Source organism: Malaclemys terrapin, chromosome 3 (assembly GCF_027887155.1).
Source record: "Malaclemys terrapin pileata isolate rMalTer1 chromosome 3, rMalTer1.hap1, whole genome shotgun sequence".
Taxonomy (NCBI): domain Eukaryota; kingdom Metazoa; phylum Chordata; order Testudines; family Emydidae; genus Malaclemys; species Malaclemys terrapin.
The window spans coordinates 154,032,690-154,048,422 of NC_071507.1; the positions used below are offsets into that span (position 1 = coordinate 154,032,690).

General features: G+C 43.0%; 1 protein-coding gene across 2 annotated transcripts in view; it reads left to right on the forward strand.

Annotated features, from left to right (window-relative positions):
* The first annotated feature begins 2,535 nt into the window (after positions 1-2,535).
* The window catches only part of LMBRD1 (LMBR1 domain containing 1), a 247,485-nt gene continuing 234,287 nt past the window's right edge, over positions 2,536-15,733 (forward strand). The window contains exons 1-3 of one of the 2 annotated variants that reach the window (XM_054022365.1): positions 2,536-2,619; positions 4,256-4,432; positions 13,208-13,268. In XM_054022365.1, coding sequence (XP_053878340.1) covers positions 2,560-2,619; positions 4,256-4,432; positions 13,208-13,268 — 298 coding nt within the window. In that variant the 5' untranslated portion in view covers positions 2,536-2,559. The remainder of the gene's footprint in view (positions 2,620-4,255; positions 4,433-13,207; positions 13,269-15,733) is intronic. The other variant, XM_054022364.1, reaches the window with a different exon arrangement.

Genomic DNA, 15,733 nt, shown 5'->3' on the forward strand with positions numbered 1-15,733 from the left:
GGGGAGTGCTGGGGCTCAAGGCTTGAGCCATGCAGTGCCCTGCAGACCCCTGAAACCTGGGAGCCTCCCACTTGAGAACTGCTGCTCTAGGATGCTGGTGTGGATATATATAAAGTTCTAGTGCTTAGAACTTAATTCTAGCAAGCTATATCTTTGCCTAAAACAGTTTGTCACTTATGGGAAAGTAACAACAGCTCCTGACCTTCAGGCTATGAGGATCCACTGTTCATAAGCTCAGAAATTGCTGTTCCCTATGTCCCGTAAGTGAAGGATAGGTAAGGGAGCCTCTCTCTTTCTTTTATAATCCAGTGAACATTTGAAGTGTATACCTTTGAAGTGTATTGCCAGATAAAGTTTTTCTCCCCTCCTGCTTGTGCAGATGCTATGCTGTCTCCCTCCTACTCTGGTCAATTTGCTGTTCCTGGTGCAATTCTGCACCACTGTGCACGTGCAGAATTTATGTCCCCCACAGATTTCTTTGCGTCCCTGATGGGGACGCAAATGAAAGCCACAAGAGCCGTCATGCGACCATTCCCAGCAGTATGTTTTGGGTGCCCAGGGCAACCAAAAGAGAGGTAAATCACTTTGGGGCAGGCGGTGGGACTGAGGAAGACCTGACTGGTGGCTCCTATCCTGCACCAGACTCAGATTCTAGTCTTGGCTGGGCTAGGGAGGAAGGAACTTTCTTTTCCCTTGCATGGTATCTGGGACTGGGTCAGCCCCATCCCTAGATTTCTTCCCCAGCTGCAGGAAGCTCTGCAAAGTCCCCCCACCCGCTTCCTGCACCCATCACTCAGCTGCAGGGGGAGGGATCCCTGTAAAGGGAACTGCTCCCCCATCTGCTCAACCCCCATGCATCTAGACCCCCTCATACTCAGACCCGCTCACTGAACCCCCCTCCCGGATGAGCCCTATACCTGGGTCACACCCGACAAGCTACCTGCACCCAGATCCCCACCCCACTGAACTGCAACCAGCTGCACCTTGGTCCCCACCCCACTGTGCCCCACTCCCACAGCATCTGGACCTCCCCTGCTGAGCCCCCCCACCCTCCACCCAAACACCCCCAACCCCGCTGAGCCCCAACCACCTTCACCTCGACCCTGCTGCAGAGTCCCATTACCATTGCACCCAGAACCCCCCAACAAAACCCTGTGCATCCAGATTCCCCCCGCACCTGGATCCTCCACTGAGCTGCCCACACACAGATTACCCCACACAGAACCCTCTCAACCCACACATGGATCCCCTGACAATAGGGTTACCATACGTCCTCTTTTTCCTGGACATGTCCGGCTTTTCGGCAGTCAAACCCCCGTCCGGGGGGAACTGCCAAAAAGCCGAACATGTCCGGGAAAATGGCGGCTCTGCTCCTCCCCGACTCTTCGGCTCTGTTTAAGAGCTGGGTTGCCCGAGCGCTACCGGCTTCGGGCAGCCCCCATGCCTCCAAACCCTGCGCCGCCGGAGCCCGGGAGGGGAAGTGCCCGGCTGGGGGCACAGGGTCCGGAGACATAGGGGCTGCCCAAAGCCCGAGCGCTATCGGCTTCACGGTTTGCTGGGCAGCCTCCAGACCCTGCGCCTCCGGCTGGGCGCTTCCTCTCCCGGGCGCCAGCTGTGCTGGGAAAGCGCCGGCTGGGGGTGCAGGGTCTGGGGGCTGCCTGGCAAACCCTGAAGCCGGTAGCGCTGGGGCAGCCCTTTCCCCCTGGCTGGGAGTGGGAGGGGGCGGAGTTAGAGTGGGGAAGGGGCGGAGTTGGGGCAGGGCTAGGGGTGGGGAAATGGGCGCGGCCAGGGCCCCGGGAGGGTTCTCTTTCTTTATTTATGAGATATGGTAACCCTACCTGCAATAAACCCCTCCACACTTGGATCCTGCCTTGCTGAGGCTGCCTGCTCACACCTGATGCACTTTGCACAGAGGGGCCGGACCCTGGAGTATTATAACTGGGGCAGGCCCGGACCTTGTGCTGTGTCAGGGTTGGGTGCAGCCTCACTGCTGAGTTCATGTCCCCTGGGGGAAGCTGCACAGTGATCTCCCACCTCTGTGCAACCAGTGGCCTGTGCTCCCCATTGCCATGCTGGGGCCTCCACGTTTATTTGACCAATATAATTTGCAAAATTTTAAAATATTGTTTGCAGAATTTTTACTCTTTTGGTGCAGAACGCCCTCAGGAGTAATTTGCTCAGGCTGGAAGAGATAAATGAACATCCATTGTCTCTGGGGACGGAGCCACTGGGGGGAGGGATTCCCCGGCTCGGCAGCTTCTACTGCGAAGCGGGGTCGGAGAGGCAGCCGGGGCTCCTGCCGGGGGTGGGTCTCGGCGGCGGGGAACACCCAAAGAGAGAATATTTTCCAACTCCCCTAGCCGAAGAGCGCGCGGCCGGAGCGCCACCCTCTCTTCATTGGCTGCTGGCTTAATGACGTGCCGCTCGCACCACTAGGAGCGCTACGATTGTGCGCCGTGGTTTGTTTAGCGGTTTCCATAGTAACTAACCAGGCCCCGCCCCTTTAAATAGCTCCTCCCCGGGGAAGGGGTGGTGCTGCTGCTGTTGCCGGAAGTGAAGATGGCGGCGGCCTCTTCGGAGCTGTTCACGGGCTGGTGCCTTTTCGGCCTCTCGCTGCTGGTAGGAGGAGGCGGCGCGGCTCGGCTCCACTGGAGCGTCTTCCCTTTCCCGGGTTGGCCGCCCTAGGCTCTGTGAGGCCGCAGGCTCTTGCCTCCCGTACAGCCTTTGGCGCGAACGGGTTACCCCACGGTGCCCCCTCCTCGGGTGCTTGGTGACCGGGATAACGAGCGTTCTCACCCCTGCCCACTCATGGACCCTCGCAGCATGTGCTTCTCAACCACGCCCCTAGTGTCCGGGCTAACGGGCTCCCGCAGGCCCTTCCCTCCTTGCTGTCTCTGGGGTTAACTAACTGGCCCTCACACTTCCTCCCCCCACTAAGGGGGTAACAGCTCTCCCCCATCCCCTTCTCCTTGGGGCCTGGGGCTACTGACCACGCTCCTGCATGCCTCCCCTTGGGAGACTCTGGTTCCTCTAGGGGTAGCCAGCGGAGACAGGCTGTGCAGGGGTCCTGTGGCAAAGCAGCATGTGGTCATGTTTTGAATGGGGGGGAGGGATAGCTCAGTGGTTTGAGCATTGACCTGCTAAACCCAGGGTTGTGAGTTCAATCCTTGAGGGGGCCATTTAGGGAACTGGGGTAAAAATCTGTCTGGGGATTGGTCCTGCTTTGAGCAGGGGGTTGGACTAGACGACCTACTGAGGTCCCTTCCAATCCTGACATTCTATGATTCTATGTAATTACATCTTGTACCCTAAAGCACTGAACTGAGGTTTCACAGTAGCCCTAATTCTGACACGTCCTAACTTTCAAATGCCTGACTTTGCAGTCTTATTACTGGTTGTCATGGGTGTAATTTCATAACTTAAAAAAAAAAAAAAAGAGAGAGAGAGAGAGAGAAACTGAAACCATAGTGGCCATCAGTTTGGGTCATCAGCAGGTTTTGGGTTCTTGGATCCCCAGCACAGGCCTTTGCCTCTTGAACTAATGGAGCGAAAGGTAGCAGCAATAGTAGGCTATCCTCCTTTGCGGGGGAGAGAACAAACTACCCATGGCTCAGGCTAGCATTTGACTGGCCTGGCCAGTATTTTTATGGATTTGCCAGTTGCCAGAAAAATAATTTAATCTGCAAGGATTTTTTTGTGTGGGACTAAAGATTAGCATTATTATCACAATACACTGGGATAGCTAATGTTAAAGGTTTTTCTGTCCAGCTAAAGATGCTGCAGTGTTCCCATTTATGCAGTTTAACTGATAATAGATAAAAACTATTGAAAATCCAGCTGCTGTGTGCCCTACAACATGCAAGTGCACTGTGTGGGGGGGGGGGGGGAAGAGGGGTGTTTGAGCCATGCAAGAGTGAGATGTGTGATGTTATCAATTTTATTTGTATGTGTTTTCTCTCTAAACACTATAAGCGGCTGTTGAAGGGGGTTGTTGAGTTACTTTATGCTTGGGATTGCATCAGGCTTGTCTTGTGGGGGTATCTGTGCCATATTTTTTGCATTTCAAAGGTGGTAATCCTACCCCTAGCAGATGTTAGTCATGTTTAATGCACAGCAAGAAGATGTTCTGATATTATTGTGATGAGAGCAGTTTAAGTATCTATATAGAATAGAAATGCAGTTTAACTTGAATGCCATTTCTGATATTCTGGTGCTGAGCTGCGTTATGGTATCTATCTTTTCTTTTGTATTTCAGGCTATTCTGGCTTTTTGCTGGGTTTATGTGCGCAAGTACCAGAGTCGACGAGAAAGTGAAGTAATTTCTACCATAACAGCTATTTTTGCATTGGCAATTGCACTTATCACATCAGCACTTCTGCCAGTGGACATTTTTCTAGTTTCATATATGAAAAATCAAAATGGCACATTTAAGGTATGAACTACTTAGATATTGGCATTCAGTAAAATATATGTTGCCAAAATTGCTTTACCATATGTCTTCCCTCTCCCTTTTCATTATCTCTTCATTCTGAGTTATCAAACTGTCATATTTTAATGCCTTATTACATGGTTGGAATTTTTGTCTTGGAAGAAGAATACTAGCATTGCAAACTAATGTCACTTACTTCTAAAATAGATTTCATCCTCATAACTTTGTAATGTAAATCTACTGTTCTCATTAAAATATTAATATTACCAACTTTTATAACATACACAAGAATAATCTTGTCTAGGTGCTGGAGGGTTTATTCATTTAACACTGCATAAATAGAAATGAGGAGAAACTCCTAAATATTTTCTGTAGATCACACTATAAAATAATTATTTATATTTTTGTATAATATTATAAATATACCCAAAGAACAGAACAAGATGTATCTGTCCAAATGAGCTCTCAGTCCAAGGCCTTAAAATACTTAAAAATTAGATTGACTTAGTTGCCTCGCTCAGGGCTGTGAAGAACACTGTTCCCTGAGCATCGTAGTTAGTTTGAACTAACCCTTGGTATAGATGTGGTTAAGTTGATGGAAGAATTCTTCTCTTGACCTAGCTATGGCCTCTCTGAGAGATGAATTAACTACATGAACAGAAACATCTTCCTTATGGCACTACAGCTGCACAAATTGAGCAATTCAACATGTTTTAGTGGTTATCAACCAGTTGTTAGGAAAATAACCAGATAATACAAATAACTGATTTTAACCATGTTTTTTTAATCTAAATCATGGTTTCCTGCTTGCTGATTTAGTGATTTAAATCACCAGTTTTAATTGTCTTAAATTTCCCCCTGCTACAAAGATTGCTTTTGTACACTGCCTTACCATATTTGTCTACCATTTATTTTTAATCTCAAAGAACACATGCTCTTGCATACATTCATATGGGCGTTATGGGTAATCACTTCAAAGGTTAGGTCAGATGCTTTACACATTTACAGGGTAGACAACTTGCATCCATGCTACTGTTTCTTTGGTGAATCAGAACTTACCGCACAAAGAATGTATAATTAATGTTGAGATTTTAAACTGACATGAACACTTTCAGTTAGATTTCTCCCAATGGAAAAAATCTTCCACCTTTGTGCATATGGATTCTAATTAAGAACAGACAAAACAGTTTTCATCTGCTTTGCTTCTTCCTTCAGACGTGTTCTTGTAGTCCTTACCTTGACAAGGAAAAACACTTCCTTAGATTTTCATTGCATCTGTACCATCATCCTATTTCTAACAAACAATTCATCTTCAAAACTCTAGAACAAAACGTGTAAAAATGTGGCCTTAATACAGTTATAGTATCTGAGATTATGGTTTGATTATATGAAAATCAGATTTTCATATAAAATAATTGAAGTAATTCTGGCATAAACCAGTGGAAGGTGTTTCTGACCCTTTTTGTCGCTCTTCAAGATCTGAAAAAACTGGCTTTTTCTCTGGAATTAGCAGCTCATAAGTTGTCCCATGTCATGTCCTCAGTTTACCATAATTTTTGGTTTAGAAAAATACCAACTATCATATGTACTCATTCATAAGCCGAATGTTTTTGGTAAAAAAGTGACGCATCAAAGAGCAGGGGTCGGCTTATAAACGGGTCTACACCAAAATTTGATGATTTTTAAACTCTATGGAAGCATTGACTTGAATATCTAATACATTGTCATTTTGTTTACCTGGAGCCCAGGCCTGCTAGTGGCTCTATCCTAATGGGCCAGGATCCAAAGTTTGCCAACCCTGAAATATAGGGTCGGCCTATGAAAGGGTCATACAGTTTTTGCTATTTTTACCTATCCATCTGGAGGGGGGGGGTTTGTTGACTTATAAACCAATGGGCTAATGAACAAGTATATATGATAGTTTTTCTATGTCCAACACCCTTGTCTTCATAATACTCCTTTGCAGTTTTGGTAGTTTGAGGAAATAGGTATTGTGGATATGGATTTAGTTCAATATCCCTTAATCCCAAACCATCTGCATTCCAAAAATAAAAAGCATTTTTTGTTCATAAAATGCATATCTGACAATCAAACTAAATATATTACCCCCACCCCAAACACTTTAACTATACTAAAACTAGATTTGCACCGTCCCCTAAAAGAAAAGCCTTTGTAACCTGAACCTGCTTTGGTTGAAGTTACTTCCTTTTTTGCTATAGAAGCCAATGGGAGTGGAAATGGTTCCTTAGTGAATAAATGAACCTTTCACTGTGTCTTGAAAGTTAAGAACATAAGAACGGCTCTACCGGGTCAGACCAAAGGTCCATCTAGCCCAGTATCTTGTCTACCAATGCCAGGTGCCCCAGGGGGAGTGGACCTGACAGGCAATGATCAAGTGATCTCTCTCCTGCCATCCATCTCCATCCTCTGACAAACAGAGGCTAGGGACACCATTCCTTACCCATCCTGGCTAGTAGCCATTAATGGACTTAACCACCATGAATTTATCCAGTTCTCTTTTAAACTCTGTTATAGTCCTAGCCTTCACAACCTCCTCAGGTAAGGAGTTTCACAAGTTGACTGTGTGCTGCGTGAAGAAGAACTTCCTTGTATTTGTTTTAAACCTGCTGCCTATTAATTTCATTTGGTGACCCCTAGTTCTTGTATTATGGGAACAAGTAAATACATTTTCCTTATCCACTTTCTCCACATCACTCATGATTTTATATACCTCTATCATATCCGCCCTTAGTCTCCTCTTTTCCAAGCTGAAGAGTCCTAGCCTCTTTAATCTCTCCTCATATGGGACCCGTTCCAACCCCCTAATCATTTTAGTTGCCCTTTTCTGAACCTTTTCTAGTGCCAGTATATCTTTTTTGAGATGAGGAGACCACATCTGTACGCAGTATTCGAGATGTGGGCGTACCATCGATTTATATAAGGGCAATAATATATTCTCAGTCTTATTCTCTATCCCCTTTTTAATGATCCCTAACATCCTGTTTGCTTTTTTGACCGCCTCTGCACACTGCATGGTCATCTTCAGAGAACTATCCCCGATGACTCCAAGATCTTTTTCCTGACTTGTTGTAGCTAAATTAGCCCCCATCATATTGTATGTATAGTTGGGGTTATTTTTTCCAACGTGCATTACTTTACATTTATCCACATTAAATTTCATTTGCCATTTTGTTTCCCAATCATAGTTTTGTGAGATCTTTTTGAAGTTCGTCACAGTCTGCTTTGGTCTTAACTATCTTGAGCAGTTTAGTATCATCTGCAAACTTTGCCACCTCACTGTTTACCCCTTTCTTCAGATCATTTATAAATAAGTTCAATAGGATTGGTCGGAGGACTGACCCTTGTGGAACACCACTAGTTAACAGATTCTGGCATTGATAGACAATGGGATAAGTAGATGGGTGAGGGGGAATGTTAAATGACTGACAATTTCTTAAAATCCAAGTACGACCTTTAGGTTTTTTAAAAAAAAAAGCTTAGTTCACCAAAAGATTCTTTGTAAGCAGAAGAGGGTCTGGTAAATTGTATTTCTTTATTATAGGACAATGGAATTTTAAAGGAAATGGAAATAATAGACACAATTTTTAATTACTAATAACTTGCATTGTACTGTACATGTAATCTTCTCTATAGAAATATACCTTTGTTCCTGTACATGCATTTTAAAAATAATTAAATTGACAAAGCAAACTTTCTGTTATTGTCTCCTGCTGTTATTGGTACATCTCACGTTGCTGCTATCCTTCCTGTTGCTCTCATTTAGCAGAGAACTCAGCTGCTACATATGGAGATTATCTGGTAGAACGTAGATGCCAAACAGGAATATCTTTCTAACAGTGGCATATGATTCTGTTGCTGTCATCTTAATTCCTGGTTACCTCTCCTTCAGGATTTTTGAATACCATTGACTGATGGCTAAAATTGCAGTTGTTTGTGGCTAATCAGCACCAGGCTGATTTGGTGCTTGCTATTGTGACCTGGTTTCATATTTTCTTTGGACATACGTTTACATTACTTTTGACAAGACCTTTTTCATATCCTCTTTTAAGACTTTCATGAGAGCAGAGAAGTCTTCACTGTAACCATATGTTTAAGTTAACTCTTCATTTCCCATAAGAGCACATAATTAAAAGGAGTGCATTCATTGTTGATACATTTTTAAAAAAAGCAAACTATGCATGGGAACTTTTCTATCACAATTAAGTACTTTTTTATTCTCTTTTATATAAATCAGTCCCAAAATCCTATCTCTGCCATGATGCTTAGAAATTCCTACTCTAGCATTGGTTGGGCATGTTAGGATTTTTTCCACCCTAAAACTCTCCATTTTATTGCCTCCATGAGAAGCACTTAACTCAGGAATGTGCTCTCCTTATTTGATCTGCCAGAACCCATATCTGTTAAGCTTTGCAGCATGTGTGAAAGGTTCTTATTCTCTGACATCTGGGGAGGAGAATGAGTAAGAGTATAAAGGGTCATTGGCTGGCATTGGGTAATTGGATCCTGCCCCAAACTTGATTATAATTGTGAGATAATGAACTTAATGTGAAGTTTGTTTTGACTTACTGTGAACTTTAAGATTTATAAGAAGAAACATCTATCCCACATTGTGTACTATTTGACAAATAGGTGTCAGGAAGATCCTTGCTTAGAGACTAATACACAGACTGTCTTAATCCCTTTTTTTATAACTACTAACCTATAACACGAGTAAGGTCTCTGTAAATGATAAAACCTTACTGAGGAAAACTGAAAATTAATAAACAAGCCTGAAACTCAAATTTTGGAACATTGGCTGTGCAGGGGTTGATGAAATTGAGGATCTTTATTCCCAGAAGTGTGGGTTTTAGACATCTTAGGTCTATCTTCTTGTTATAATTCTTAGGGCTTGCCAAAATATACAAATTGTACTATTTGACTACACTAGTACAGTTAAAGCAGTATAATCCCTAGTATAGGAGCCTCCAGGCAGTAGCCCAGCTAGGAGTGGGGAGCCTGGAGCAGCAGTATTTCAGCTGCCCAGATTTCTTGTCCATTTCATGGCTCCAGCATGTAGCTGTGAAATTGACAAGGCAGCCAGCAGCCAAGATAAGTAAGGCCAATGTCAATACAGACACCTCCTCGCCCTAACTCAGTGGTTCCCAAACTTCAGCAGCCCGTGAACCCTTTTCACTAAATTATGAAATCTCGTCAACCCTCTCCTAAAAATGAATATTTCCAGGGATTTAAGTTTAAATTTACTCGGTGTGATGGATGCGCTTGCTTTGCTCTGCATAGCTCTTGGAAGTCCAGAACCACTGGAGAAAGTCTCAGGTCTGGTTCGGCATCAAGTCTCTTTCTGTATTTGGTTTTCAGATGTGCATACGAGGAAAACGCTTTCTCGCACAAGTATGTTGTTGAAAATGGTAACAAAACTGCAGCAGCTTTTTCTGCCAGAAGGGGGTACTCGTTTCTTAAACTCAGCCAAAAGTTGATCAATGACAGATGTCTGAAACTCCTTTTCAGTTCGTAATCACAGGAGATTTCAATCAATTTCTCTCTTTCCTCAGTGTTGAATATCTGTGTTGAGAAAGTGGTATCATTAAAAGGGTTGCAAATCCAGTCATCGCTTGACACGGCTGGAAAGTATTCCCTGAAAGTTGTGCAAAGTTCTTTTAGGTGTGCAGTTATATTGGTTTTAGTGCACTGATCCAACTGAAGTTTGTTCTGCCAAGAAGTCATGAAGATTACTGAAACACTGTTTGATTGTTTTCCAAACAACTTTCCCAGAACTGCAACTTCTTTATCATGGATTCAACTCGCTCTTGCACATAGAAAACTGTTATATTGAGACCTTGAAGAGATAAATTTAGGTCATTAATTCTTGGAAAGGGTGGTTGTTGGGGGGAAAAAAAAAAATTAGGATTTCTGTTCTAAACTCAAACAAGCACACAAGGATTTTGCCCTGAGAGCCATCTAACTTCAGTATGGGTCAACAGACAATTGTGTATACTACCCATTTCTTCACAAAGAACGTGAAATATTCTGGAATTTGTTGGCCATGATTTTATGAAATTCACCACTTTGACTGCATTGTCCAGCACTTCCTTCAGTCCCCCAGGCATGCATTTTGTTGCAGCATCCATTGACAAGCCCTCGCAACGAGTCCAAGAGACTTTTGATACAACCTTTTTTGTTCGAGCTACAAATCTAGTATACTTCCCCGTCATTGAAGTGGCCCCATCAGTGCAAATGCCTAGGCAACGAGACCAATCTATTTCCTTTTCTTGAAAATATGCATTAGTCAGATTGAAGATATCTTCTCCAGTTGTACTTTCTTCCAATGGCAGGCAAAACAACAAGTTGTCTTCAACCAGACCTTCATTCACACTACTTACAAACAGTAGCAAAATAGCTAGATTAGCTATGTCAGTTGCTTCATCCAACTGTATAGCATAATATGGACTATATTTCACTCTGTACAATTGTGGTCTCTACATTATTTGACATGTCATTAATTCTTCGTGACAGTGTATTGTTGGACAAAGGTACCATGTCAATCCTTTCTGCAGCCTTTTCTCCAAGCATGCAATGAACTACTTCTTTTGTACGTGGACCAATCAAGCTCTCTATATGGGCTTCTGATGCTTTTGCTACTCGGTAGCTCACGCAGTATGACGCTTCAAGTGCATTTGCATTATCAGTACTTGCTTTGGATATAAAACTGGTAATGTCACGTTTCCTCTCAGCTAATTTTCACTTGACAAAATCAACAGGCTTGTTGATGTGTGCAGGATGCCTAGTTTCTAAATGGCGCTGAAGTAGAGAAGGTTTGAGGCTGCTGTTTGCTAGAACATCATCACAAATCACATACAGTGGTTGTGGATGTTCTTGATCACCAATGCATGTAAAGCCATATTTTATGTAATCGTCATATTTTCTTTTCTTTGTAAGTGACTTTCCAGGACCATCATAATCATTAGACTTAAATTTTCCACAGTGTGGATTTGAGGAAATACTAGCTCATTCTTGGGTCTTTACTCTTTCCTTTTTCAGCCACTTATCCATTGAACTTGTGTACAAAATGTCTAATAAAAACAACACAGACTGCTAACAACCAACAAACTAGAAAATGAGAAGATTCACTCAAGTCTCACTGAAGCAAAACAGCACTCCAGAGAATGACAATTACTGAGGCACCTTAACACTGCTACACAGGCTACAATGTGCTTCCAACTGGTTTGGCTTACAAACAGCTTTTCTTTTGCCACCAGGTCTGTCCCTAGGAGGGTGTCCTGCGATGGACAAATTAGCTTGGACCACCTCCCATGTACAGCGTGGCCCCTGCTCACTCTGCCCTCCATAACAACTTCCCCTGTCTGACAAGGACAGGGGTCCAACCTGCCTCATGCGTGCCTGGGGTCTCGGCTGCCACTCTGCCCACTACAGGGCTCAGGCTACTGGCCCCACGCCAGGGTCTGGGCTGCTGGCTCCGTAGTCTGTGGGCCTCCTGCTGCTGGACCCTGTTGACCGTCCCAGTCAACTGAGCTCCACTGAACTCATGCTGCAGGTCCCACTGACCCCGGGGCTCGGGCTGCCAGCCCCAACTGCCCGGCCCCGCTCTCCCTGGGGCTCAGGCTGGGGTTCGGGCTGCCGGCTCCCCCGCTGACGGGGGCAGGGCTCGGGCTGCCAGCCCAAACTCCTTGGTCCTGCTCTCTCTGGGGCTTGAGCTGTCTGCCCTGCAACCGGGTCCCACCTGCTGCCTCCAATGCCTGGTGTTCTCTGGCCACCATTAGAGAAATTTTTCTGGCGAACCCCCTGTAACGTTCTGCGACCCCCCCCCCCCCCCGGGGTTTGTGAAACCCAGTTTGGGGACCACTGCCCTAACTACACCGACATTAGTGCCTCTCTTGAAGGTGGAGTTGTTACATCGTGTAGTAGGGCACTTACATCAGTGGGACAAGGCTGTAGTGTGCACACTGACATAACTAGGGTTACGTAAGCTGCCTTACATCGACCTAACTGTGTAGGGTAGACACCCTACTCTACCTACATGGTCAACATACTATGGCTTAAGCAGATTTTTGAATCTGTTCTCATACCTAGTTTTTATTTTTAGCATCTTATTTTAAAAGTTTTTAAAATATAAGGGACTTACCGCATATTTTTCTCAACATTCAACAATAATAAACCCCACTGCTTCTTCCATTTGCCTTTAAAATGGAGGTTAAGTAGCCAGTGCAGTTGGTCTATAGGTTTCTCCTGCAAAATTACTCTACCATATAAATATGACCATAAAAGTATACTATCGTAGATACCTGACAGATATATAATGAAAATGCTCTTTGATATCAAGTTTTCAATTATAAGTATCTTTTTATATTTTTTTCTTTAATTTTGAGTCGAGTTGTTCTGTGCTGTCTGTTATGTGGTATTTAGATGCAAGAATATTATGTAACTCAATGATCAAAACAAATATTAATAACTAGGGGCCTGTATAAATGCCTGCATAATGCCGAATGGTAACTACACAGCCTTTTTATCATGTCTGTGCTTTTTGTATTCAGAATTGTAAGTCTGAGTCTGTTCAAATTGTTCTTCCAGAGCTGTAAGAATTCAATTGATTGAATTCCTGTAAGTCACCAAGAACAAAATGTCATGCTTCCCAGTTCATACACTTGACAATAGCAAAATATTTAGGATTTCAAAAGTGTTATGGATTGAAAGTGTTACTTTTGTGAAATAAGTGTTACATATTTCCCCCTTCAATCTTTCTAGGAGTGGGCTGATGCTAATGTCACAAGACAAATTGAGGACACAGTACTATATGGATATTACAGTGAGTATTTTTAAAACTGCTTCTAAAATTAGGATTTTCTACAGTGACTGGATCATATGTTGATACCTTCTAATTAAAATATTGTATTGTAAGCTAATTTTCAGGGGGTTATAACTAAACTGAAAACTCATGCAGAGATAAACCTTAGTTCTGTCTACAGTCAAAGCTTTTGTAGACCTTTTTTCTTTTTTGTAAATTAAAATTGCAGTTTGCTTATTAAAATGCAATCTTGGGGGCTTCTGCACGTGGGCTTATCCTTCCCATCACCGTCCCAATGACAAAATGCTTAAGACTTGGCTAATGATTGGCGTATGGACCTATAATACACAATATGCACTATTGTTAATACACATTCATAGGATAGACATTAATGAGTTCCTCAGGGATTTTTTTGGGCCCTACTCCTGTCACTTTTTTAGCATGTAGCATGGTATGTCAAGGTTTCTTACAATTAAGGTAATGTGAAGTTTTCCTACTGTACATAACTCAGTGCAATTTTGTTTTTATATTGTAATGCCTATGGTATGCAAGACCATTCACTGCTCAGAAACTGCCTGAGGACTGTATCTATCTCTGTAAATGAGCAAAATAGAGTATAAGGGTGGTGAGCCTAAACAAAATGAAAGCAAGAAAACCGTATTAGATCAACTTCTAAACTTATTTTAAAATGTGGTTTCTGTTGCTTTTGAAATTTAAATTTTTATAGAAAGTGTTGGACCCATCTCTGCAATCTGTCCTTCTTTCTAAATAAAATATTTATTCATTGGAGTAATGTATAATGTTATCTAGCACAAAGTTTTAGTGAAAATAACTATCCTAGCATTGTGTTGAACTCACTATTTAAAACCAAAGAAACAAACACCTGTCAGGGATGGTCTAGATCAGTGGTTCTCAAAGCCGGTCTGCTGCTTGTTCAGGGAAAGCCCCTGGCGGGCCAGACCAGTTTGTTTACCTTCCGCGACAGCAGGTTTGGCCGATCGTGGCTCCCACTGGCCACGGTTTGCCGCTCCAGGCCAATGGGGGCTGCAGGAAGGGCAGCCAGCACATCCCTCGGCCCGCGCCGCTTCCCGCAGCCCCGATTGGCCTGGCGCCGTGAACTGCAGCCAGTGGGAGCCGTGATCAGCCGAACCTGTGGACGCGGCAGGTAAACAAACAGGCCTGGCCTGCAAGGGGCTTTCCCTGAACAAGCAGCAGACCGGCTTTGAGAACCACTGGTCTAGATAATACTTAGTGCTGCCATGAGTGCAGGGGACTGGACTAGAAGGCCTCTCTAGGTCCCTTCCAGTCCTATGATTCTATGATCTGACTCTATGAAATGATCATGTGTTGGGAGGAGAATATGTTCAGTAGTTTAATAGGTATTATTAATCCTTAAAATGTATTAAAGACTAAACACATGCAAGAATAGTGAAACTCAGACTTGTTTTCTGTGGTCTGGGCAAAGTGTGTGGTCTGTTTTTTTTTTTTTTTATTTATTTTTTTTTTTTTAAGACCAATATTAAAAAATCTGATTTTAAGACCAAATTTCTTCTTTTGAGGGAGAGAATACTCTTGAAGATATGTCGCAATGAATAGTGCTAAATTTTCATTGAATTGTAAGTCTTTCTGCTGGGCAATGACACTAGTACAAATATAGCTGGTAAATGTATAATCACACTTTGCATTAAAGTGGAACCTAACGACTCAAAACAACAATATTTAGTATGTATATTGTACTTTTAAAATGTGAAAGTCACTAACATTCACTCTTGTTTTGCAACAAGAAGCCTATTTTACAATGAAGATGCCAGAGAAAATTAAAATGCCAATTTTTGGGTAGTCTCAATCTGCAGTCATATCAGAATGCTTTCTAAGTCAGATAGTACTGCCACAAAAGCGTCAATCAACATTTTTTTAAAAAACCTTCAGTCTCCACTTAGAAAAGGAACTCCCCTCCTCTTGCCATTGTTTATAACTTCTTGTTCCCCTAAAAACAATACTGCTTCTCTAAATGAGAAATATCAGATGGCTTATCTTGAAAAATAAATTTGATGCAGAATACCATATTAGAACTTTGAATACTTTACCAGACTAAATAGGTAGTCTATGCCTTCTGGCTTCTGTATACGATATAACTGAATTCTTAGGGCTTTACTTTCATGAAAATAAAATCTTGGGTTTTCCTTGTCAGTTCTATGCAGTGATACTTTATTGATTTGATAAACTATACAAATATGGCTACTTTTTTTTTTTTTTTTTAAACAAACACTTCTGCTTACTTCTTGGATACCTTTTGTGGGAGAGGGGTATGGCTCACCCAGGTAGGTTACATGCTGTTAAGGGTTTTTTCCCCTGTGTTGATTTTTTGGTCATTACTATCTGTTTCTGGTCCAGTGTCAAGGTTGCTTTGTAGTTTGCCTTCTTGGACATGTCTTTCTACCAGGGTCCGTAATTATATTTTTCTCCACAAAAACAATGATGTGTTC